Here is a 24,885-nt window from a genome sequence, read left to right on the forward strand (position 1 = left end):
GATTTGTCAATTGTTAAAATACATTTTAGATGGAGTTAGGGGTTATGGGCGCAGATTGTGTTCAGACTGACAGGTTTAGACAAACTTATTATATTATTAAAGTCCCTGTAAAGTCAAATATTAACCCTTTCAGACCCTTGGTCAACTGGAATGGACATCATCATGTTTTGTGGTTTAAACCAATAAAAATGCTGATCAACCAATTAAAATAAGGCACACCCTAATAAAAATCAGGTCTGAAGGGGTTAAATATGTTTTGAGTTTGTCACACCACAGAAAAATGTGTTTAACCACCCATCCCAATTTGGAAAAAAATGCCAAGTAAATAAAATCTTGGAAAAATAGGATTCTCTGCTCTTAAGCGGTGGGGGCGTGTCCGCTGTTGGCACAAACCACGCCCACTCGTGGGAAATCTGCAGTCTCTGTCAACTTTCAAACACAGCTACAACCTGAATGGATGCTCGCAATTGTGTTAGGGGGCGGGGACATGCGCCGACATCGAGACACCGCTTTAGGTCCATCTAAAAAATTGTGGAAAAATTCAGTACTACATAGTTTACAGTCTTTGTGGCGTGTTTCAGCAATACATTTTATAATGTGTTTATAAACTATTTTCAAGATCAACTTGATCTAAAACTGCATCAAAAACACAAACACCTCAGAAACTGTTGTATATTAGTGTGAATCTCTCACAAACAGTCATTTTAATTTAATGATAATGATAAACACAGTATCCTGAAATTTAACCTGCACACAAACCTGTTGACATTGTTGGGTTCTTAACAAAACATGATTTGGTGATTTAAGAGGCTCATAAATAATAATGGCCTCTTTAGAAAGTATATCCAAAACTTACTGTACACACACAAAAAAATGCTGGGTTATTTTCAACCCAACTTTGGGTCAAAAAGGGACGATCCCAATGCGCTGTGTTAAATTATCCCAAAAATTTAACCCAACAATGGGTTAAATCAACAGGTTGGGTTCATCCCCTTGACCCAGCGCTGGGTTAAAAATAATCCAGTAAATTTCGTGATATAGTCACATAATTTTTTTATTCTTTTTTTCGTGATATTATCACAAATGTTTACGTTTTTGTGATCTTATAACGAATTCCTGTTTTCGTGTGATTATCACGTATTGGTTACTCAACTGTTTTGTCCTATTTTCTTACCATTGTCGCTTCGATTTAGGGTTAGTTTTACATAAAATGACATCCCTACCCAAACCCAACGCTAACCCCAATGCCAGGCGACATATAAAAAATAAATCAGAAAAATAGTATAAACCAATATGCAAGCACCAAATCTAACCCTAAACAGAAGTGACAATGGATTGAAAATAGGAAAAAGCAGTTGAGTAACCAATACGTGATACTCACAAGAAAACAGGAATTCGTTATACGATCACAAAAAATAATCAAAAAAATTACGTGACTATATCACGAAACTTTGTGAGACTGGGTAGTATATACACAAATACACAAAACGTTTGCAGGCACACACACACAGATCTACATAATGTGCGCATTTGACAGATGCTTTAATCCAAAGCAACTTACAATACATTCATGCCTCACATGTATGATCAGTATGTGTGCACACTGGGATTCGAACCCATGACCTTTGCATTGCTAATGCACTGCTTTACCAATTTGAACAGACTTTATAAATCACACTCTATGAATATGCAAATTCAAGACAACTTCAGAATGCAAGATTAAACCTGTTGAATCTGAAATATTTAGCTGATTCGTATCAGTACTGCTGGAAACATATCTGTCATTATGATATGCATCATCACGTACAGTATAAGATGAACACAGATACAGTCAGATGGTCATATATAGATTCACGTGCCTTCCTGAAGCTCTCAGGGAACTGAACCCGCAGAGACCGCCCGCAATGGGATTCTCCAATGACAACATCTTCATACAGTAGGTAACACAAGGGAGACGTGAAAATAATCTTATTTTAGAAGTTAAGAAAAACAATGTAGATGTGTGTAGTTCACACGCACACACAAAGATTTGTTGCAAATCTCCAAACAGTTGCTTAAATCAAATTTGTTTGTACCACACTTATATCATAAATACCACACCTATAACCATGGTACAGTCATTCCAGGCTACATCTGCTATCAGTACAAATGTGATTTTAAGCCCGACTCAACTGTATCACAGACTCGTATTATTAATGCATTATCTTAACCTTTACAGATTTTCTTCTCCTGCATTATGTTTTCAGCATGGTAATCTCCTTTAACTTGGTAAGACCCTCAAATGTGATTACTCCACAACAGATAATAACAGAAAAACCTATCTGTGCCACAGCATGCAGTGTGCATTCAGCTCCAGTGTGGCCTAAAGGACTTCATAAATCTCATGTTAAACAGGGGCTTCTCCAACTGAGTAAGTAGAGCCACCTACTGGGGTTGTTTATATTGCACGTCTGGGTTTTTAATTGAAGAGTCCTGTAAAACTGTTACAATGAAGGTAACACTCACAAGAAGAGTTTACGAGCGAAGGCCATTAGTTTACAGAGCATGTCCGAAAACAATTCACTGCTAGATTGGACTGTAACTCACGGCTGACCGTTTATGTCTTGGTGGCAATGCAAAAAACTTTTTAAACACATTTTAGATTTACAACTGAACGTTAAAGTGGTAGATAAAAAGTGCAGTGTTGTTAAACAAAGTTGTTTGATGGTACTATACGGTGAGAGACATTTACTATAGAAGTTATAATACTGAAGCGTTACTGTAAATTTCTCTAGCAATAAAACATACTCAGCTGCAAACAGATCCATGCAAACAAACTACAATAATATTTTTTAATGTTTAACTACTACTGTAAGTAGACAAATGTATTGATGTTGTGAGTATATCAATTTTAATGATGAACATGGAATAGGAAAAGTTTTCAAAAACCCCTAAGCCTTCTAAATTAATTGACATGCAAATATTTATTCAATTCATGCATTTACCAACTATGCACTGATCAAGACCACAACAAGTAATGCATGGCCATATCTTTTTTCCTAAATGTATACTTTCACTTGATTGCAGTCATATAACAGAGACATATTCAACTTCCAAGTCAAACTTTCTACGTGCTCAAGGATGCAAAACTTTAACACCCAAATGAACCACAATATTAGCCCCCAAATTATCTTCTCATACTTTTCTGTATATGTAACATTACAATATTATAGCCATACACTTTACATTGAAGAAAAACTTTGTGAAAGCTTTAAATGCAAGTCATCTAAATTAATTGAATTATTCACAATAATTATATGCAATATCACAGTTTGCACGTGATCTATCATTACACATCGCAATAACAGATACATGTAAAGTACCGATCAACAAGACCAAAGCTTCAGCACAAACATGAACTGATCTCCACCCAAATTTCAAGCTCTTCACCCTCAGCTGGAAACATGTCAAACCCTTGACACCCTCTCCTCACCTGGTATCTCCTGATGTGGCACATTATGGAGACTGAAGCCTTTGGACATGTACGCATGGCGCACGTCGCCGCAGCTGCGCGATTTTACATCTCCAGCAAACGTCAGCGATACGACGAGCGAGAGAGAAGTGAAAATCACGACAGGTGTCCGCAACATCGCAGTACAGGTCCCGTGCCCAAAATCCACCCGATGCGTAAAGGCGCACAATGCGCAAGACGCGCGTATGATCCGCGGGGAGAAACGCGCTCGGCGCACCGGGACTCGCAGCTGCAGGTTGAGAAAATGTTTCAGTCGTTCATAAATCACGACTTCTTCATCCACCACATAGCAGAAGTCCGACACGAATCCGCGTGCAATAAAGGCGTCTCTTATAATAAAAGTGAAACCTCCAAAATCCAGCGAACCTAGCCAGAGACTGAACTTCTGCTCTATACAGACGCGCACTGTGTTTCTTTCAGCGGGGGAAAGTAGGAATCCTGACTCTCTCTCTCTCTCTCTCTCTCTCTCTCTCTCTCTCTCATACACACTCACACGCGCTGATAAACCGCACAACCCAGTGGTCGAGAATGAGCGCTGGAAAAACACGGACTGGATTTCTCATGTTGAATGGATTTTTTACAAAACCTGAAATTTTTAAATTATAAATGTTAGAAGTATATATTGGAAATTATTAACCAGAAAATGTGAACATAATAATTTGATTGAGCAGAAAATCGATTTGCTAAAGTAGGCAAAAGGTATTAAAATTAACACATTTAAACTCGACTTTAAACTTGGTATCCGGAGATCAAACATTTAAATGCAAAACAACACTGCAATGTAAATGTTTAAATGATCAACTTATAGTTTAACAAATAACTGCTTTTGAATAATTTAAGTAATGTCGTTTCTAACAAAATTGTTCTCCATAGACATCATCACATCATCTTGAACTTTGTTTTAAGTCATTATTTATTTAACCTGAATGTTTATAATATATGACAGTATCAAATAACTGTACATTATGTTAATTATATTTTATTTAGCAGAAAAAAATAAGGTATAACATATTTTTAAACAAGACTAATATGATAAACTCACACACAGACCGAGACCGCACAACCCAGAGGTCCAATCTAAAGCCCGGACTGGATTCCCGAAAGCTACATGAGATGCTGGATCAGGAATTTCAAAGCATGTCGTCATCATGTTTCACTTCACGCTCTGACCAAAAATAAATAAATAAATAAATAAACTAAACGTAAGTTTACAGTACAGTACGCTATATAGTCAAGTAAGTAAAGGTTAATGCAAAATAGGCTACCAATGCAAATTGTGTAAACAAGCAATATTAATCAATAAAAATTTGGAAAAGTTAAATTAGATACAATGAAAATGGCAGAGTAATATTATAGTCTTTTAAATAGTTTTGCATATTTGCATTTTTTTTTAACTGAGTAAGTCTCAGTATTAAACCCCTCTTGTAGGAGCAACAAGTATGAGATGAATGTGCAGATTAACTCATAAAAGAAAGAGCAAGAAAATTGAATGTATTGCTTCAATATCAAAATGTTTCTCTGTCACAATTTTTTTTTAGAAGAATGAGTTCACCCTCTCTGGTATTAGTCAACTAAGTCAACTTGAGTCTGGTGTAATTTAAAATGAATGCCTTTCCCCGGTCACTTCTGCTGGCATCATTAAGTTCACATTCTCCAGCTTTGACTTATTTTTGTGTACATCTATTTTTGTGCCCATACATTTGTGAACATTCATACGGATGTCCCTGACATTTTCTGTTGCACCTGCTTATAAACAACAATATGAGCCCGACGTTCAATGCATCTTGCCTTTTGAAAATTACAATATTGCATTATAACGTAAGGCTCTATATGATAGGAACTGTGCTGTTGATGTAATATTACTCTGAAAACCACACATACTGTACCATCACATGTGTAGATCTATGCACACAAGTGCATCACAAACAGAATGAGATTTTCTGATTACCTGCCGTGCAGTCAAGAAACATTTATTTACAGAGCGCCTCTGTTATCTATGCAATATACGATCTATTTTTCATATTTATAGTACACACAGTACTGTGTGGCTTTGTGCACAATACAATGAAGTGCTTGGATGTACCCTGCAGATGTTGAAGCTGGATATCACCAAAACATCGCAAGTGCACATTGTGTTAAAATAACACAAGCCATTACAAAATCTCAACCGGGTTAAGATTTAAATATTAAGGAAAACATGATACCGACAATAAGTAGCAGTTTGTATTAATGGATATTGTAAAAGAAAGATTTGTTATTCATGTCTTATTGTATTGCTGTATTTATTGTTAAACCCGAAAGCATAGTGTGCCATTATTAACACACGCAGCATCTTTATCAATGCTCTAATCTACAAAAGAAATTGAAACGCACAAGAAAAATACAAATATCAAAGTCTCAAGCTTGTGTTCTCATTGTCCTTGTGATAATGCATTATATAATAAAGCAGCATGAAGGGTTTGAGAGCCGGAGGCCGCGAGCAGCTCTTAGCATCCTGAAGATAGATTACTCTTGTGGTTTTCTCTGTGGAAGGTCAGTGGTTTTCCTGCGACTGCAGGTGGTGTGTGTGTGTGTGAGAAAGGAAACAGCATGCTGTTCTGCCTGTTGTCTCAGCAACATGTGTCTCCTCAGAGGATCAGGAAAACATCAGGGGCCGAAATAAAAGCACTCGAGTCATTTCCTAAAACAATAGTGAGTTTGTCGCATTGCTACTTTGTGCTCTTTAACTTGGTGTTACGGTCACTCTTCTTATACAGTATGGGATGTCTGTTGTATAGTTTTTTAATGGCCAATAGTAAATAAAGGCTCGGCCCAATCATAACTCCAATCACCCGGTTAATTAAACACAAGGTAAAGGCTAGTTTATTGAGCACAGTCTGACCCCCATTTGTTCTGGAACACCGGTCTTTCGCCAAGTCAGTGGTTCTCGTTTGTCGCGCGGTCCTGGGGACTAAGAGCAATGCATTTCTGTATCGCTGTGTCACAATTTACTTTTATTTTTAAGAGTGTTCGAAATAAGAATTAGTGTGTCACAAATCCATGCACAATCTAAAGGTCAATTTTACCCACAATTCATTGCAAGTGGGTAGAGTTTAGTGATACACTACTGAAATAATACATTCAATTATAAAGCAAAAATGACATAATAATAATAATAAAAAAAAGGATTATATGCAAGATTTTGCTGTGTGTGATAGTCAAATAACAATCACAATGTGTGTCAGGCAAGAACATGTCCTACACTGTAAAAAAGAATACGCTGAATTTACTAAAAATATAGTGCATCATTTTTGCGTCCCTCTTTGTAAGCAAGTTTCACATGGATATTTAAGCAATTTTAGCTACAATTTTTTAGTTTGCAATGCTTAAATTTATTGGTTGGTATCACATGGAATTTAAAGCAATTTTAGCTAAAAAATTTAGTCTGTAGAGCTTAAATTTATTGGTTGGTGAAACAAAATATTTTAAGGCATTTTACCACTGTATTTTAAGTTATGTCTACCATTAAAATCTTGTTTAAACCATTACAACTTATCATTTACATCTAATTTATAATACATTAACTATAAGAAGACACAGGACAATAAAAATAAAAGTTTTTTTTATTTGTAGAACTTTTTTAAATACATCTATTGTTTTGAACATTTTTGATTAACTTAAAAAAATCATAGAAACAAGGCTGTAAAAAATAAAACACTGGATTTACTTAAAAATCTGGTGAATTATTTTTGCAATCCGTTTTTTAAAGGAAGTTTTACATTAAATTTTAAGCAATTTATGTGAAACTTCATCTAAAAAGTGGATGCAAACAACATCCACTAAAAAAGGCTGGATTAACTTAAAAATATAGTGCATAATATGTTGCTACAAGGCATAAAAATTCATAAAAAATTAAACAAGACATTTCATAACAATAACATGAATCAGCATGTAATGTCTATTGTTGTATGCCGTATGTTGCTAACAGGGCAAGACATTCATTTGAAAATAAGTAAACAACAAGTAAATGTTGTAACAATAACATTAATTAACATGCTACTAAATTTGTGTTGTACACGTGTGTCTGAGTGTGGTGTATGAATGTGTTTAGAAAATTAACTCAACACTCAGTTTATTTTTTAATGTTAAAATCTTCTGAGACAGTTTTGCACTGTCTAAGTGCAGCAGTATTTTTTAAAGAATTTAAAAGTGTACCCAAGTCTTAAGATCAAGACAATATATTCGGCCAAACAAGGAAATGCACGCTTTGGTGAGACTGGACAATCCTCACAGAACCTGAACACCATTCCAGAACTATTTCAGCCTCAAATGGAGTGTCATCTGGTGCGCCCCCTCTGGTGAAAAATTACAGAGATTAAAGTTACATAAAAATTAAATCTGATTTATAAGATACACATATAACATTGGGGTTGCACTAAAAGCCTGAAATGAATGCTGCTTATTTATTTTATTGCTGTTCTAAACATGCAGTAAATATGGTTTTTGATTGGCTGCATGGTTGTTTTGAAGGAGGGCACTGCGGCCTCGGTGTTGCCACTGTCTCACCATAACAACCATAGTTTAACCATGATACAGTAATCAATCCTGTAAAAAAACAATACTTTCTCTTTCCTATTTCATTTATTATAATAGTGACCATCTATTTCAAACACAACAAATCTGCATTAAACGTCATTTTATAAAAGAAATATGTACTTTTTTCACGTAATGTGCGGAAGCCTTCACATCCAGTTTAATTTGCTGTTCTCATAGCGGATACATAAGGACAAAGATTCCTGTTAGAGAATCAGTCAATGGAGAAGTAATTCCTCAAACTTCTAACTTATTTATTATAATTAAGCAGCCAAGCAATGATAGCCATATACATTGGTAGTATTATGGAGAGTAATGATGAATTACGTTGTGGTCTGTAAAATAAACAAATAAATGAATAAATCTGTATACATTCACTTCAGTAGTTAAGTTTCAGTTATGTGATTAAAACAGCCATGTAAACATTACACATAACTATTAGTTTAGTTAAGTAAATGAACAGTATATAACATGAACTCAAATAGTTATTAAATATAGTGCGAAGCACATGGTTGCACGTGAGCATCAACGTGTACAATGCTCACATGGCTAATATACATATCAGATTACTGCAATCGCGTCGCGATCGTCATTTGCATATATAAAAACTGGCATAACATCAAACATTCACAATAGCAGACAGAAGGTGCTAAAGACGTAACAATATGCGTGATTACTCACATATTTGACATGAACGCACAACATGAACGATATCAGAGAGCTCAGCTGTCTGTCACAGCTCTCAGGTCAGTGGCAACTGTTTAATGGTCCGTCGGAAACAAACTATAAAGGCAACGAAGTTCCCTTCCATGAACGGACTTTATGACACGTTACATTTAAATGTAGAATGTAATTTTACTTACCTTAATTCCTGAAGAGGTCTTAACAGTAACACCACCGTTTAAAATGGCTGCTGCGCAGGCTCCCGATCTGCGTCACGTGACTCTTGACTTTGCTCAAAATTGCTTATAGTGTTAACAATTTTTATAAGTAAACCAAAAGCTCAGTATATTTAGTAATGATTATAGCCATAATTCAAGTAATGTGCAAAACTTAAATTAATGAGCAAAATCTTTACATTTATTTTAGCTATATTTGCTAAGGACAGGAATCAATTTTACTTAAATTTATTAGTAAAATCTGCTCGTATTTTTAAGCTATATTTGCTGAGAATTAAAATCATTTTACAGTGTTAAAAATAATTAGCTCGATTTACTAAAAAATATAGTGCATCATTTTTGCGTCCCTCTTTTTAAGCAAGTTTCACATGGAATTTTAAGCAATTGCTTAATTTTTTTTTTAGCCTAAACTGCTTAAAATTCCATGTAAAGCTTACTTTAAAAATTGCAAATGCTTAAACTGCTTAAAATTCCATGTAAAACTTACTTTAAAAAGTGGGTGCAAAGATTGTGCACTACATATTATTATTTTTTAGTAAATCCAGCGTATTAGTTTTTTCAGTGTAGTACCTGCAAACTTTTTTGCTGCACACTAAAAACTACATACTACCTCATTACAAAAATGAAGTTTAAACAACTTAATTTTGCAAGTCAATTCAACTTATTTTTTTAAAGGTGCCAAAGAATGCATTGAAATAATTTGTTAAATTGTTCTCCGATATCTACATAGAAGGCTTTATAAGTGCAAATAATATCTATGTCCATTTACAACCCTAAGATTTGTCCCCAGAATTAAATGGTCTATTATTACCTCATTTTAACGGGTCATGAATAATAATGATGAGCTCTGCTCTGATTGGCTGTTTCTCCTTCAGTAGCTCTGTGTGTGTGTGTAAACAGATCTTATGTTTGAGTCTCTAACAGATGAAGATACAGATTTTGAGGAATAATCAATTAATTGAAGATTGTTAATGGACGTTTCTGAGTGGTAAGTTTATGTTTTTTTCAGTATGGACGTGCAAAATATAACTGTAACGTCAATAGTAGAACTTCAGCCTAAACGTTAACATATAACATTAACTAGCATATAGCGCTAACTCAGCAGCCACAACTTTGTTTTTAGCATTAAAAACAATGTAATGTGTAATTTAATGTTGTGGTGTACCTCTTGACTGTAACATCACAATTGGTGTTATGTTGAGATTGGTCTTTTGAATGCACAAGGTTTACATACGAAGGAGGAAACAATCATGTATAGACCTTTTGCGAGTCGACGTCACAGTTACGTCACACGCGCAATGTGGTGGCAGAAAAACTGTGGAAATGAATGAGACATTTTTATAGTATACCGTCGTCGAAGACACCATTTGAAGATAAACGTAGCTGTTTATGATTGCAATAAGCCCTCAACCGGACAGACTGGAGTGATTAAATCATTTGGAAATCTTTTAATAATTTGAATAGAAAATAATTAGAGAAGATATTCGGTGTTCTGTCGAAGTCTGATCCCTCTATTTGTCTCTTATAGCGTTTTCATCACGTTACGTTTATAATCCATTCAGAAAGATTAAAGATTTGAATGAGTTCATAATATCAATAATATTACCATTTGTTAAAGTTTTCATACTTTTTTCGTTTTCTTTTACTTCTTTTTACCTTCTATCTTAGCCTATGTCTTCTTCCTGTTTGTTCTAAATTATGATGTTTACTAATAAATATATAAACATAGCACACACGATGTAAAGTGTTAATAATATATAAACAGGCCTATACAAATTAATTTGTATGTAAATATAATAGTTCTAGATCAAACACGTAGGCTAAAAATATAAGGAAGAAATTGAAAACAGGAAATGATGAAATATTTAATAAATGATACAGAATACATGATAGTATTGCTCTTATAAGTACTTCAGCGATTCACACTGTAAAAATAATTGATTCACCAACAAAGAACAACACATATACATTACACACATGCACACACATCAGCAGCCAAGCCATTTAAACTTTTAATTTATTTAAAAAATAAATGTAACTTGGTAAAAACGTTATAAGAAACATTACACTTTAGATACTTATAGGGGAAACAGACTTCTACAGAACACTGGATCCATAAAAATCACAGTTTAACGCTAAAATGCTTCACACCGCTATTGCGAGCTGTCACTTTCTGCCACCAGTTGGGCACAAAAAACGTCATCTCTGTTTGCAAACACGCAAAAGACTCATGATATGTCATGCGTGTACAGAGCTCATAGTATGTATCTTTACCCAAATAAATACAGTTTTACAATCTACGGCGCCTTTAAGTTTTGACGTGATAAGTTGACATAACTTAGAAAAACAAGTTGAAATAGTTTTACTTAATTTGTTACATAAAATATATATGTTGATTTGATATCATTTTTTACAGTGTATGTGACCGTGAATTGCTTCCTTTACCTGACAAACCCAGTTCAGATCACATATCTCTGATTTTAATCAGATGTATTAAATAAGGGACGCTTACAAAATATGTAGTGCTTTGGGTCTTCAAGACTGGAATTGAGAACCTTTGCATATTTTATGAGCTATATTTGTCTTCTGGACATCGTCAGTACATTTAACCTGATCAATAAGACTGAAGTTCCCTAACCCCCATTTCTCTCCATGTTCTCATCCATACAATAACAAATACAGGACTAAATCCATACTGTACCATATAACTCATCTGATTCAGTCTGGGCCTGATGATGTCACTTGATGATGTCACTTGTTTATGTTTGTACAATAATGTAAGTAACTCTATTCTCAATTCTCTTCTACATGATGTTTGCAGCATAGTTGTGAGTCTGCTATTTATTGACCACTTTCATCCAATCACGACCTCCGTTCACCCGGTTAATTAGCCTATCAGTGAAGACTGGCCTATATACAGTAGCACACCACGGTTTGACTGTCACGTGTTCAGGAGGGTTCAGATACAATAAGCTGCAACTCCAGCAAGATAGAGTAGCTTCTGCTGGATCAATAATCCTCAATGTGAGTTAGTGCTTTCTATCTTTACACTGTTTCTTCAACCTGTTCCTGTTTGAAGACGCACACACATAAGCTTTCACCCATATGTTTGATCCTGGCTGATATTCTGTGTAAAAACACCTGTGAAAGCTTCTCTTTGATGTTTCATTTATCCGAGCGGAAAAAAACTTCAACTTGAAATCTCGCCGGACACAATAGTTGGGTATTTTGTCAGGTGTTTTTTCCTCTTGTGAATCTAAAAATGCTTAAAAATTACAATGCTTTTAATTTGACCTCACTTTGCAAATTTTAGACTGGTTCTCAGGACTACACATACTAACAATTCAATACAAAATTGATTTTTAAATAAAAAAAAAGAAATCCTTTTGGTTTCTGTACAATATCTGTAAAATAATTAATTTTCCCCAATGACTGCTCCTTAATTCACATTTGAACCATGTGTGACCTGTCATAAGCACAATTACTGTAAATACAGTAAAATATAAAGTAGCTGACTCTCAATTGCTCTACAAATTGCGCAAATTGAAATAACAAGTTAAAAATGCCACCACTGCAAACAGCAATTTCGCATACATTTTCATATATATCGCTAAAAGTTTTTATGCTCGGGTGACACAGTTTATCAAGCAATTCGAAAAAATGAATATATTGCATAACTGCAATTAAGTTTTTTTAGCATTTAAAGGTCACATGACCATTCTTTAAATATGGCGCGTTATGTTTGGATGACAAAACAGAAGAGGTGTGTTCGAACCGTCAAGAGCATGACATCAAAATACATCACGAGCGATTCTGGAGTTGACCGCTCTATATGCTTTCGAGGCGCTCTAGTGATGTTAAACTCCCCCGTCATCATGGTTTTTGGAAAGATGTATCACGGGACAACAAAAACACGTTTTAGTCGCATAACATCAGTTAATGGAAACACCATCATTTGGCAATAATTTTTTTGTCGACATTTAAAAAAGAATGCAAAAGTTTTGCATAAATCTTTAATTGAAATGTCGCTATATGTTGTACATTTTAAAACGGCTTGAATGGGTAGAAAAGTTGAATTTGTCGAAGTATCCCAGGAAACACTTGAGGAATTCAGATGCAAAACTCTCTGACATCTGACATGTTTTCTTGTAAATAAGAATTTGTATCAGGCTCTAGTTATTTCACTTTAATGCCAACAAAAAGTAATTGAAATGTCTTTTTTTATTTGATTTTTGCATTAAAACCCTAAGTGAATGCAAGCTTTTTTGGCAAAAAAACCCACTTCTAAAAAGTAAAGCACTTCTTTGGACAAGACACAGTAAACAGTTCAAAATCACTAAAGATGCAAATGATGAAAGTCAGAATGTAAAAATGAAGAAACTGGGCCAGACATTAGGGCGCTGTGATGCATGTAATTGCCACCTTTGGGTTGTATTCAAGTCCAAGTGCTCATAAGGGACACAAGTTTGAATGTGATCCACATTTGTTTTGTGTGCCGTCGTTCACCCAATTTGTCTTCTGTGCATTTGGAGAACTAGCTGAACTAGCTTGGCGTTTAATGGATTTTGCCAACAAACTGGTATTTGTGATTGGCCTGAGGCTTGGATTAAAATCATTATAAATTACATTCAAAAATTTATTTTTGGGGGGATATTGTGGTATTTAAAAAAAAATGACTAATCTATGTGCTTCATTTTTTTTTTTAAATGAATGTGCCCTCATAATCATCAAAATGCAAATCTCCTCTTTGAAACGATCTTTCTTTACTTCCGGTTACGGGATAAGGCAGATAGGCAAGGCCCAGGAAAACATTGGAGCGATTAGCAATTAGCAACATGACCTAACGTCCAATGATCCAATTAATTCTCAAACGACCAATCAAGTCCCGCCCACCTTGTTTCATGTGAGAAGCCGTTTCACTCATATATACAGTACATCACCACGGGGGAAAATAAGAAAATCGCTACTTCCGTTTCATCGTGATTTTAAGCAGATTGGAAGTGAATGTTGATGGATGTATAATACGTGCCAAGAGCATTTAGTAAATATCATTATCTAATTTTCGACTAAGGGGGCGTCTGAGCTCTTCACATATGCGTAGCTTGAAGTAGCTTTGGATAAAAGTGCTGCCAAACGCATAGACGTGAATGTAAATGTAGCTTTGTTGTGTTAATGAAAATGCTAAACTATTCTGAAACAACCTCAGCTACTGTCACGCTATTGACTCCCAATCACTGCAGTGTAATAAGTGTACTGTACTGTACAGCGCTTTGGATAAAAGCTTCACCTTAATTGCTGAACTCCGGGCACATATGATGAAGAAGTCAAACTGATGAAGTCTTTCAAACGCTACTGAAAATGTCACTGCTTATGTGTTCTCCAAGAAGCAAACGCCTGGCAGGGGCTCGAGAGAAGCAGGATTGAACCCCGAGGAGCATCTTTTGCGCTCTCGCCCTGTAAAAAAACAAAACAAATCACATTATCAGATCAGCAGCATCGGGCTGGTGTACGCATACAAATGCTATATCCCGACGGCAAAGACTATGAAACCGCACTAATGACGCCTTTGAAATGGTCTGAAGAATACAGATAAAAGAAACCAGACACAAAGGTAGCATGTAGTACACTTTGATGTGCACTTATTTGCTTTTTGCCTCAGGAATGTTTACATGAGGTCGATACCCTCCCCAATATTCTGGTTGTTCGTTTTTGTCTATGCATAAACATTATTTTTCTTGGCTTCTCTGTTCAAACTTAATATGGTTTGTAGAGATAAGAAACTAACTATGATATCTTGTGATACAGATATTAGGCGATCTCAATAAACTATTAGCCCTCGGTCCTGCTGGCACTTCTAATGTTTTCCTTTGTTTAATGCTAAGGGCAATGTTAGTGCTAACTAAGCTAACATCTGTAAAATTATCCCGATCTGTTCTTATTGGTCGAATCATACAGTGCTTTACTGTATTAAAATTGAAACATGCACAAATCTGGTTAAAAACAGGAATCACTGAGCAGGTTGACATGTTAAATGCTCATGTTAGAAAGTTTTAAAATTGATTTTGATTTAGTAAATATTTCTGTATATAGACAAAAACCTTGGAGTTTTAAATCTGACTTTTTTCATGTTTAAGTGCTATAATTGGGTCCCCAGTGCCTTTGTCAACCTAGAAAATGTAAAAAATATCAACCCAGTAAACCATTCTCTGCAAGCATGTAAAAAGGTAATTGGAAATGTGGCTCCCCTTGTGATGTCAGAAGGGGATCTTATTATAATAATACAGCCCCTTAATCTGCACTATCCAACCACAGAGAGAATAATTGACAGCACAATTGAGTTTCAATTTCAACAAACCACCACTAAGGTGATCAGTGTTTGCATTTCATCTGCTCTTTGCATTTAAAGGACACACCCAAAAACTGCACATTTTTGCTCACACCTACAAAGTGGCAATTTTAAGGTGATATAAATTATCTGTGGGGTATTTGGAGCTAAAACTTCACATACATACTCTGGGACACCAAAGATATATTTTACATTTTAACTCTTTCCCCACCATCTTAAGATAAAACGCTTCCCTGCCAGTGACGAGTTTTTCCGTCAATCTGTATTTACACTCACCTAACTTATACAACCCATAAATATTTCCTTGGAGCAAACAGTTTAAACTCCATGTATGTTTTAAGGATCGCTCTAAATCTGATCTCTATCAAAAGTCCACAAAAATAGAATTATCTCAGCTTTTTGCTCAAAATTTTGTATTCTTGAAGAAACCTACAGTACCCATTTTTGAGAGGTGATAAAAAGAGAACAAATGAAGGTAAAATTAAAAATATATGTTTGTTTGTTTGTTTAAAAGCAGAAGGTCTGTTCTTTCATTTATACTACCGACAGAAATAAAAACAGAAACCAATCTGAAACCACTGGATGAAACAAAACCAAATCTACGATCACTAATTATGTCACTGTGATTTTATTAATTGTTATTTTTAATGTTTTATTGTTGTTTCTGCTGTTTGTCTTGGCTCTATTGGTGGTGGTGATACATGTAGCCTAACCAGGGACAGGAGTTGCAAATTAGCTTCGGCTAGAAACCCTGTGTGCAACTCATCTGTTCAAGTTACTGTAACCTGTTAGGGCTCAGTCACACCAAAAGCGCTTTAAACGCTTGCAAACGCAAGGCGCGACGCACTGCCTTTTTTAAAAAAGAGCAGTGCAGCGCGGCTTTTCATATTGCTAAGCAACCACCGAGTCAGCTGTCTTGTCAATCAAATATTGAAGCGTGAGCGCTCTTTTGCAGTTAACTGTCATATTAGCAGAAACTTTAAAAAGAGGGCGCTTGCTCTGACCTTGTTTGAGGATAAGAGGAGCACAAACACGCAGGAGAGAGTGAGCGAGTGGAGTCCGGTTCTTCAAAGCAACTGTAAACTTCACTCGCCACAACGTAAGGCCCGCCTCTCCCCTCATTCGATTGGACAATGGAAGACGCGAATGACGTCAGGCGCTCCTCCGCCCTCAGCGCTCCTTCAAAAACGCGTGCGCGGCAGGCGGCAGAAAACCGCAAGGCGCTCGGCGCGCATAAACAGCGCGCAAACGCGCCCTGCCCATAGAATATCATTCAAAAAAGGCGCCTGCAACTGCCATAAACGCTTTTGGTGTGACTGCAGCCTTAATGTGTCTCTCTGCATTGTCCCTGACTAATAAACAAATAAATAAATAAAAATATTTAAAGCGCAATTGAACCCTAGACACTTTAGCCTGGCATCACAGGTCATTTATGTCCATTTAGCATTTTACATGAGAAAAAAATAAATTTGCACGATTTTGATTTTAGATTGATAGTGTGTTGAAACGGTCTTTGATGGACTCAATTAACCAGAATGCACTGGGTGAGTCATTAGCTCCACCCACCAACCGATGCAGCCTTCAGGTTTGTTTGACTTCATGCGGTGCCGCAAGAACCGACCGCCGGATGACGTCAAGGTTCCGCGAGAACGATTTAAAAGCGAACTCCTCTGTATGATTTATCGAGTCACTCTCGCGGTACTTTGAAGTCATCTGGCTGTCGAGTCTTGCGGTGCCGCATGAAGTTGAACAAGCCTAATATCTTCTTTTACCGCTCAACCTGCTCTCAAGTCAACTTGAAGTTAGCCGGCAGACGAACCCAACTCCGCTTTTACAGTCTCTGAACGGGAAATACCCAAAACCCTCAATAAAAGATTACTAGAACCTGTGCAGTATGTGGATGTTTGGACAACAAATTCAGGCCACCGGGAGTTTTTATTGTTTACTCAACGCGACCCTCAGCTGACACACCACTAACAGATTACTTGAAAATTTGAATATGCAGCCAGCACTTTTGTTAGGAAGATTTCGAGTACTGTTTTCAGCCCAGTTTTTCCGCAGACTTAGGTAATGTGAAATGGTAAAAATATCTAAACACCATTTGGCTTAGTTGTTGCTTGTTTTGTGTAACTACAGTAAACATACTACGTAGAAAGTTATTATCATGTTGTTGTTATTATGAACACGAGCAAAGCAAGCTAACGCTCATCATGTGCAGCTGTCAATCAAAGAATGTTATCATCTACTGTCAATTATCTCGCCTCAAGACCCGCCCCCCATTTAGAAGGTTTAGAATTATGTAGTCGTGCATTTTTCTTTCGACCCGTCAATTCACGGTTACTGTAGCAGTTAAAAGCTTTAATTTTGGCGCACACAATCAACTACATATATGTGATGAAATATAGTGTTGGAGCATAATGTTGTTTTAGAAAAGTACATTTTCTGGAAGCATAAAAAATGCTGAGAACACAGTTAAAGTATATCTTCACTTGTTTAACTTGAATGTAAATATAAAAATATAAAGCCAGAAATTAACATTCATTTTCATAAATTGATATCTGGGAGAAGTTAGTGATCCAGGGCCTGAAGAACATATCTGATTATTTTAGGCAATAACATAATCGACTCTATTGACTTATGAATATTTTGACTATGTATTTGACTCATTTGAATGTATTTTCTCATATCTGCAGTACTAAAATGTTATGATTCAGGTATTTGATGATAAATAAATGACAATGGCTCTGTTCTTCTACTGCTCAGGTTTTACACCATCAGAACGATGTTGACGATCGCTCGACGTAAGCAACCACTCAATCTTACACAAATCGCTCTTAAGGCAATGTGGAAAAGTGTTTGCCATTACATAGACCCATCTACAGCGGCCGACTGTCGTGCGAGGACACAAAAAATTGGTTAATTTAAAACTACAGGACTGAGAAAGGTTTCTTTGCCTGCATTAGTGCCGAGAGTAAGCCTTTGTATTATTAATGAGCTTTCCATAATTTATGAATCCTAAAGACAAATATGGGCAATTATTGTAATCTTGCGAGAGAGGAATCGTGAATCTTAATTTGGCTACTTTAGGCTCTGTAATGTTGTTTTCTGCTTGACTGTAAAGTTGAAATGAGCTTTTAGATAATGGAAGAATAAAATCGACATTATATGGTTATTTTAAATCTTGGTGCTCGCAAAGAACTGTTTCTCGTGCCACAGGTCGGGGAATTGAACAAACTATGGATGCTTAATATTGCAGCATATACACGTAAATAAAAGTAAAATGTGAAGATTGTTGTTTCGACTTTAACTTTCAAAAGTGTATAAAATGTTGCATTAATTCAACTTAAAAATATTAGTTAATTTTGAGTTAACTAATATTTTTCAAGTTGAACTAGCTCAACATTATAAGGCAGAACAAACTCCTAATATTTTTTACAGTGTGTTAATTTATGATTTGAGGTGATTGTCTGGCAATAAAACCAAAATTTGAATTGAAGAAGAGACATGAGTCATATCTACAGGCCAGAAAATCTTTACGATCTGGGTTAGTAAGTAAAAAATTAGCAAACAACCCAGAATAACCTCACAATGTAGAATAAGGAAAGGGTCGAGCATAATAAAGGCTATGAAGGTTAATGAAAGGAACACATGAACTGTCTTCACACTACAAGACTATTTCTTCATACTAGACAGATTATCACATCTAAACAGAACCATAACTTCAATCTGACAAACCATGAAATTAAAAACAAAATTAATAAAACAAGCACAATTTATGCACAATCAATAACAGAGCAAACACAACAAAATACTGTATATACTTTACTACACAACTAAAAGTTTAACCAGATTGTGGAAATGATCAGGAAAGAAAAACAGATGCATGAGTTATAAGTCTATCACTTTATAATAAGAGCAAGAACCATGAAATTGGAAACAAAACAAAATATTACAAAATAATATTTTACATTAAACAGGAAAGAAAATATCAATATTGAAACCAGTGAGGTACAATCTAGTTATCAGAAGATCGTAAAGTTGCAATTGAAATGAAACTTGTTGGCAGGTTAATGACTTTTGTGTTGTTTCTTAATGTAATCCATGCATAAATATACTAACAGGCAATTTACTGCTGGATCCCATTATAACAACTTAACTCAGTTACATAGTGTGACAACATGCCCACGTGTGTGTGTAATAAATTAACTTGTCTTCTTAGGGCAATAACGTGGAAATGTCTGCAGCATTTTCTATACAAAAATTACCTTTTAACATATATAAAGCAGAGGCGGCCGTGACTTCTCTTTCGAGGGGCACACATTCAAAGTAAGCGACATGTCAAAATATGTGTTTGGTGCATCATGTGAACCATGTGCATCATGTGTCTTGTCAAAAAACGTGCCTTGTCTTGTCAAAAAATGTTCACAAAATATTCGCAAGACACTAACTTAACACTAAACTCTGATTACGCATGAGATTAAGACAGTATCTGGCAAACCCGAGCGTGTCTTTTAGCACAAACCCCCTTGAAGCATGTGCAGCAGACATGTATTTTGAAATGGCACGTGATGCATATAAATTTACATGACCCGCCAAACACATATTTTGACATGACGAGCCAAACACATGATGGGCAAAATACATGTTTTGACGAGCTTCACACCGTGCGCCCTCGAAAAAGAAGTCACTGTAATATAGTATTGTATCTGAGGTGCTTTTAAACTTTGTGTTTCAGGATTCAAACATATAAACGACACCGATTGCATCATCAAGCAGAACAGAATGTTTAAACTTATTACTGAATCATGAAAGATTGAAATCAGATGCCAATACCTCCATAACAAATAAAGAATATGATTTAGTTTAATATAATAATACTCCTGTGCCATGAGATTAAAGCGGTTCAGATACAGAAATATAATCACGCTACAATGGATTTCAAAGTCTAGGATCATAAAGTTAAATGACTCGCTTTCTTTTTTGCGCTTAATTCTTGCCAAAACTGTCAGTGCCGCTACCCTTTCTGTGTAATTCATGAGGCCCTCATGAATATGCAAAAGAGAAGCAGTCATTAGATACACCCCTGCTTTATATCTTCAACCTCAATTAAATATTAAGGAGCTGAAAATGCAAAATGCAAGCAAAAGGCTAAAGCAGGAGATGTTTTTCTCTTCATGAGCAGTGAAAGTTTGAATGTCTATGTATTTGCAAATAAAATCATGTATCTGTGGATATAACTATGTATTAAATTGTACATTTTACATGTAACAAATAAACTTATTCTCCAGCGAATTCTTCAGTTTTATTTTCCAGCTTTTCTCTCTCGTTGTGACCTTGTTTAGCTTTGCCCTAAAGGAACGACCTGCTAAAGTACCATTTGTTTACTTGTTGACTTGGTTTGGTTCGAACTCTTTAAACGACAGCCCTATTTAAATGCATTTTGCATTTTCCCATTTAATTTGCGGCGCACCTAAGGCAAAAGCCAATTCCATCAGTACACGCTGGGAGCAAAAATTAAATATTAAAAGTGTGTTTTTTAAGGTCCATTGTGTGCCCCCAAATCAATATTGTCAAAGGTACTTGTGCCCACGAGGCACCTTCATCATTCAAGTAATTCATGGTTTCCCTGCTGGAACGTTATTCATAAGCCAGGGGTTACCCACAATGCCCGCGGTGTGGACCGCAGGGCCGTATCCAATCAGAGGGCCTCGGGAAAGATGAAAGAGGTACGAACGCTTACGCATTTTACTGCCCCTCAATGAAGGCCATTTCTCACGGTGTTGGCAGCGAAGTGTCTGTCGGGTTCTGCCGAGCACATTGTTTCCTGCAGATTAAATTGATTTGAGGCGAAATGATTAAGAACTTGGAAAATGGCTGTCAGCAGGGAGAAAACCAAACCTCTGGAGCGGGTTAAGTGATTATGTCAGGTTATGATTTATATTGTACTAAAACAAATTGCAAAACACTTAATATCTCAAAGGCAAAAAAGACCTTTAGAGCAGAAATGAGCACACATTGAAACTCGAAAGAGGAATGCTTAGTTAACGATGGCTGTAATGAATTATCATTGATGAGCCATAACAGAATTGCATTGTCTATTTTTATAGATTAGTAAAGATAATTTAAGAAAATGTGCATGCTGCTGCAGGACTTAAAGTCTAGTTTAATACTTAGCATTAGTACATGGTATATATTTTTATCAGTAACCCTTTGCACACAGCACAGTGATCCCAGAAAAGTCCCATAAAATTGCCAGCATGCTTTCTGTGCGAACGCAAACATGTCCCGTAATTTATTCAGAAAAAGCTCCCGTAAATGTGACCAAACATAACATATACTCAATGTGTCCAATGTGAACAAAAAGCAGGAACAATGCCCCAAGGGGCATGTCGTAGTGAGGACACGTGTAAGGACAGCTCTTAGATGCAGTTTTTTTTAAAATGAAGATCAACAATATCACCAAAAATGCCTGCAAACTGGAATAAAGCATAGATCAGGGAGCTCCTCACTATCTGCACTGAAACTGAAATCGATTACCAGCATAATAGAACTGCACATCATGGGCTAGTATATGATCTTATCATAAAACAAACATGCACATGTGTGGTTTCTTGAGAGAAAATGTAGATAATAAGCAAACTTAAGACGCTGTGGAAACAAATCCACCAAGTGCACGATTGCAAACATACCGAGCCCCTAAGGTGACATTGGAGTAAAAAAAATTAAAGTTTAGTTTTATGTGCTCAGGCGAAGCCATGTGCAGAATTTTTTTTTAAAGTTTAGTTTCACGTGCGCACGCGAAACTAAACTTTATTTAATTTTGCTCCATGTCCCCTTAGGGGCTCCGTACAAACACAATACATAATAATAAATTATTTACTTGAAGTTCCCTCTGAGATTGAATTTTTTTTATAATTTAATAGAACATTTTCTTTAACATTTCATTTGTTTAAAAAACATTTTATCAGTAATATTTTACATAGTTATTATTATCATTACCTGTTATTGGACCTCCATCTGGTATTTTTTTATTGGTACAAAAAACGTATCTGTCAATTTACCGTTTTGTGCTAAATTTTGTTATGGTGTGTAATGGTCACATGACATAGATAAAAAATGTACTTGGTTTTGCAAGTCAATTCAACATATTATTTTAAGTTTTGACCTGTGAATATTGTGACACAACTTATAAAAAGTAGTTGAAGTTGTTTAACTTAATTTTTTAAAGTTAAATTAGCATAAAAATATATATTGATTTGTTAAAAATGCTGCATTATTTATATATATAGACCATTTCATCGGGTGCACGTGCAGTGACGCGATAAGCGTCTGGTCTGAACTTTACTTTTAGTTTCTGTTTGTTTAATGGTCTGACTAGTTGCTGAAACTGAACTCTTAAACAAACACCTCGTCGAAAATAACAAATATTTTGGGTTCCTATGTAATCTACGTGTTGTTTATTTTGCTTGTTATATAAATAAACTACTTTAAAAGGACTTTGTTGTTATTTATTCTTCGCAGAGTTTACCGGAAGTTACGTGATGACCAACAAAGCCGCGTGTTTATGTTGTTACTGCTGAAACCGTCTATATATGTGTGTGTGTGTGTGTGTGTGTGTGTGTGTGTGTGTTAGCATTATATTTAGATTTTTTATTTTAAAATTATTTCTTTAAACTTAATGATTTAATTTTAATTTATTTTTTATCAACATCCCATGCAATTCCCCCCGGAACTACTGGGTTTGCGAAACCAAGTTTGAAAAACCCTGCTTTAGGGGGTTCTTTACAGGATGCATAAACAAATCTGGAAATTCGTTGGCAGTGTGAACGAACCAAAATCAAACGATCTCCAGACAAATTTTCAGTGCGTTTTCTGTAGTCTGTGTGAAAAGTTGCTCAACATGGGCTATACAAGAGAATAGTTGTAGTAACAGTTAAAATCACATTTGCTATAACAGACAGCGCTTACTAAAGTGTATTTGGTTCGTTGTCACCGTTTTCATTATAGCTGGATCAAGCCAGATTTAATAGCATTAAACTGCTGGTCTTAATTTCTACCATCTTCTTTACCTGTGGCTGTTATTTGCAAGTCAGTACCGGGCTCAAACTTGACCAAAATCAGTCTGTTGTCTCTAGCATTACAGTACAGATGTGGGTCGATAAGTAGCGTGTTGTCTAAATGTTACATCACAGTATGTGTTTGTTTTAATCCTTTCTGCCTCACCTATAAAATGCTGCACAAGCCTGGCATTGATCTTTAGATGTTGATCAGTTGCATGCATATAGCTATACTAAAGCCAAGAACAGAGGCACCATACTGACCTTTTAAAAGCCACTGAGTCTTATTTACTTCAATTCAGAAAGAGGAACATTCATGTTGGTGGATAGAGATCAGCCTGTTTGTTCAGTTGTGTTTGCTTTACATAATCATTTACTTTGCTTATTATGAATGAACTTAATCTATAATGAACTGAGAAAAAGTTAAATTAGCTGCACTACAATGCCTGTAAACAGCAAACCACAACTGCAGAAAACGCAAAAACAATCTGTGTTTGCAAACATCTAAACAAATGACATCTGTGTTTGCAAACCAAATAAATACAGAAGTGTTTCGAATCAATGACATTCCCAAAATATCTAAATTTGCATGGATTTTATTTGCAGATTTATACATGATTAAAGCTAAAAGTGACTTTCGATTAACCCAGAAAATGTGATCAAATGTCTAATATGTACAGTGAGAGAGGCTTACTGCGGTACTTTGCATTGAAATGATGTAATTATTGCCTGTGGGTGTACAGGTTGAATCACGCCAGCAATGTATTTAAATTAGAGAAGAACTCGACCAGTGTGCAATTCTCACGGGGGCAACGAGTCCCCAAATTATGCATTAATGTGTTGGGAAAAGGCGAACAGCCTTGTGCACACTTTCTGTGTGTGCTAAAGAGAGGCTGAGACGCAGCGGGCTTTACCAGAGCTCAACTATCATTTCTAATCACTATTCAGCGCAAAGATGAACGCAGCCTGTTTGAATCATGTTAGCCTGGGGTAAACTTTGGAATTTTCTCAGGGAAGGCCATCTGAGATTTTCGAAAATTCATTTAGCTACACTTATGCATTTTTAATACGCTGTAATGATGTCATTTGCAATTTGAGATCTGTGTTATACCTGTTTAGGACCCCTGACTCCACAACTGAACTCATCTGCTTCTATATGACCCCAAAACTCCTCATCCGCTGCTGCTCTGTCAAAAAAGAATTTACTCACTAGAATGTGACCCTGGACTACAAGAGTATGGTCATAAGAGTACATTTTTTGAAATTGAGATTTATACATCATCATCATCCGAAATAAATAAGCTTTTTGCTGATGTATGGATATTTCACAAAATCTTTAAGCACTCTTTTATCCTCTTTAAATAGGACTATATTTGGTCGAGATACAACTATTTGAAAATCTGCAATCTGAGGGTGCAAAAAATGTAAATATTGAGAAATTCACCTTTAAAGTTGTCCAAATTAAGTCCCAAGCGACACATATTTCAAATAATTACATTT

The 24,885-nt window shown here is 35.8% G+C and overlaps 1 protein-coding gene and 1 long non-coding RNA gene across 4 annotated transcripts in view; both read right to left on the bottom strand.

Moving 5' to 3' along the window:
• The window catches only part of gpc6a (glypican 6a), a 229,920-nt gene extending 225,959 nt beyond the window's left edge, over positions 1-3,961 (bottom strand). The window contains exon 1 of one of the 2 annotated variants that reach the window (XM_055206175.2): positions 3,473-3,961. In XM_055206175.2, coding sequence (XP_055062150.2) covers positions 3,473-3,629 — 157 coding nt within the window. In that variant the 5' untranslated portion in view covers positions 3,630-3,961. The remainder of the gene's footprint in view (positions 1-3,472) is intronic. The other variant, XM_073866254.1, reaches the window with a different exon arrangement.
• A 3,397-nt stretch (positions 3,962-7,358) lies between these two features.
• On the bottom strand, positions 7,359-9,540 carry LOC129421373 (uncharacterized). Of its 2 annotated transcripts, XR_012360813.1 has the most exons (3): positions 8,947-9,540; positions 8,765-8,866; positions 7,359-7,845 (listed from the first exon to the last, which is right to left on the bottom strand). It is a non-coding gene; the product is annotated as an uncharacterized lncRNA (long non-coding RNA). The 2 variants fall into 2 exon arrangements; XR_012360811.1 differs by lacking the exon at positions 8,947-9,540 and having other exon boundaries at positions 8,765-8,939.
• Positions 9,541-24,885: the final 15,345 nt, after the last annotated feature.

The sequence above is a fragment of the Misgurnus anguillicaudatus genome, chromosome 3 (genome assembly GCF_027580225.2).
Source record: "Misgurnus anguillicaudatus chromosome 3, ASM2758022v2, whole genome shotgun sequence".
In the NCBI taxonomy this organism is placed as follows: domain Eukaryota; kingdom Metazoa; phylum Chordata; class Actinopteri; order Cypriniformes; family Cobitidae; genus Misgurnus; species Misgurnus anguillicaudatus.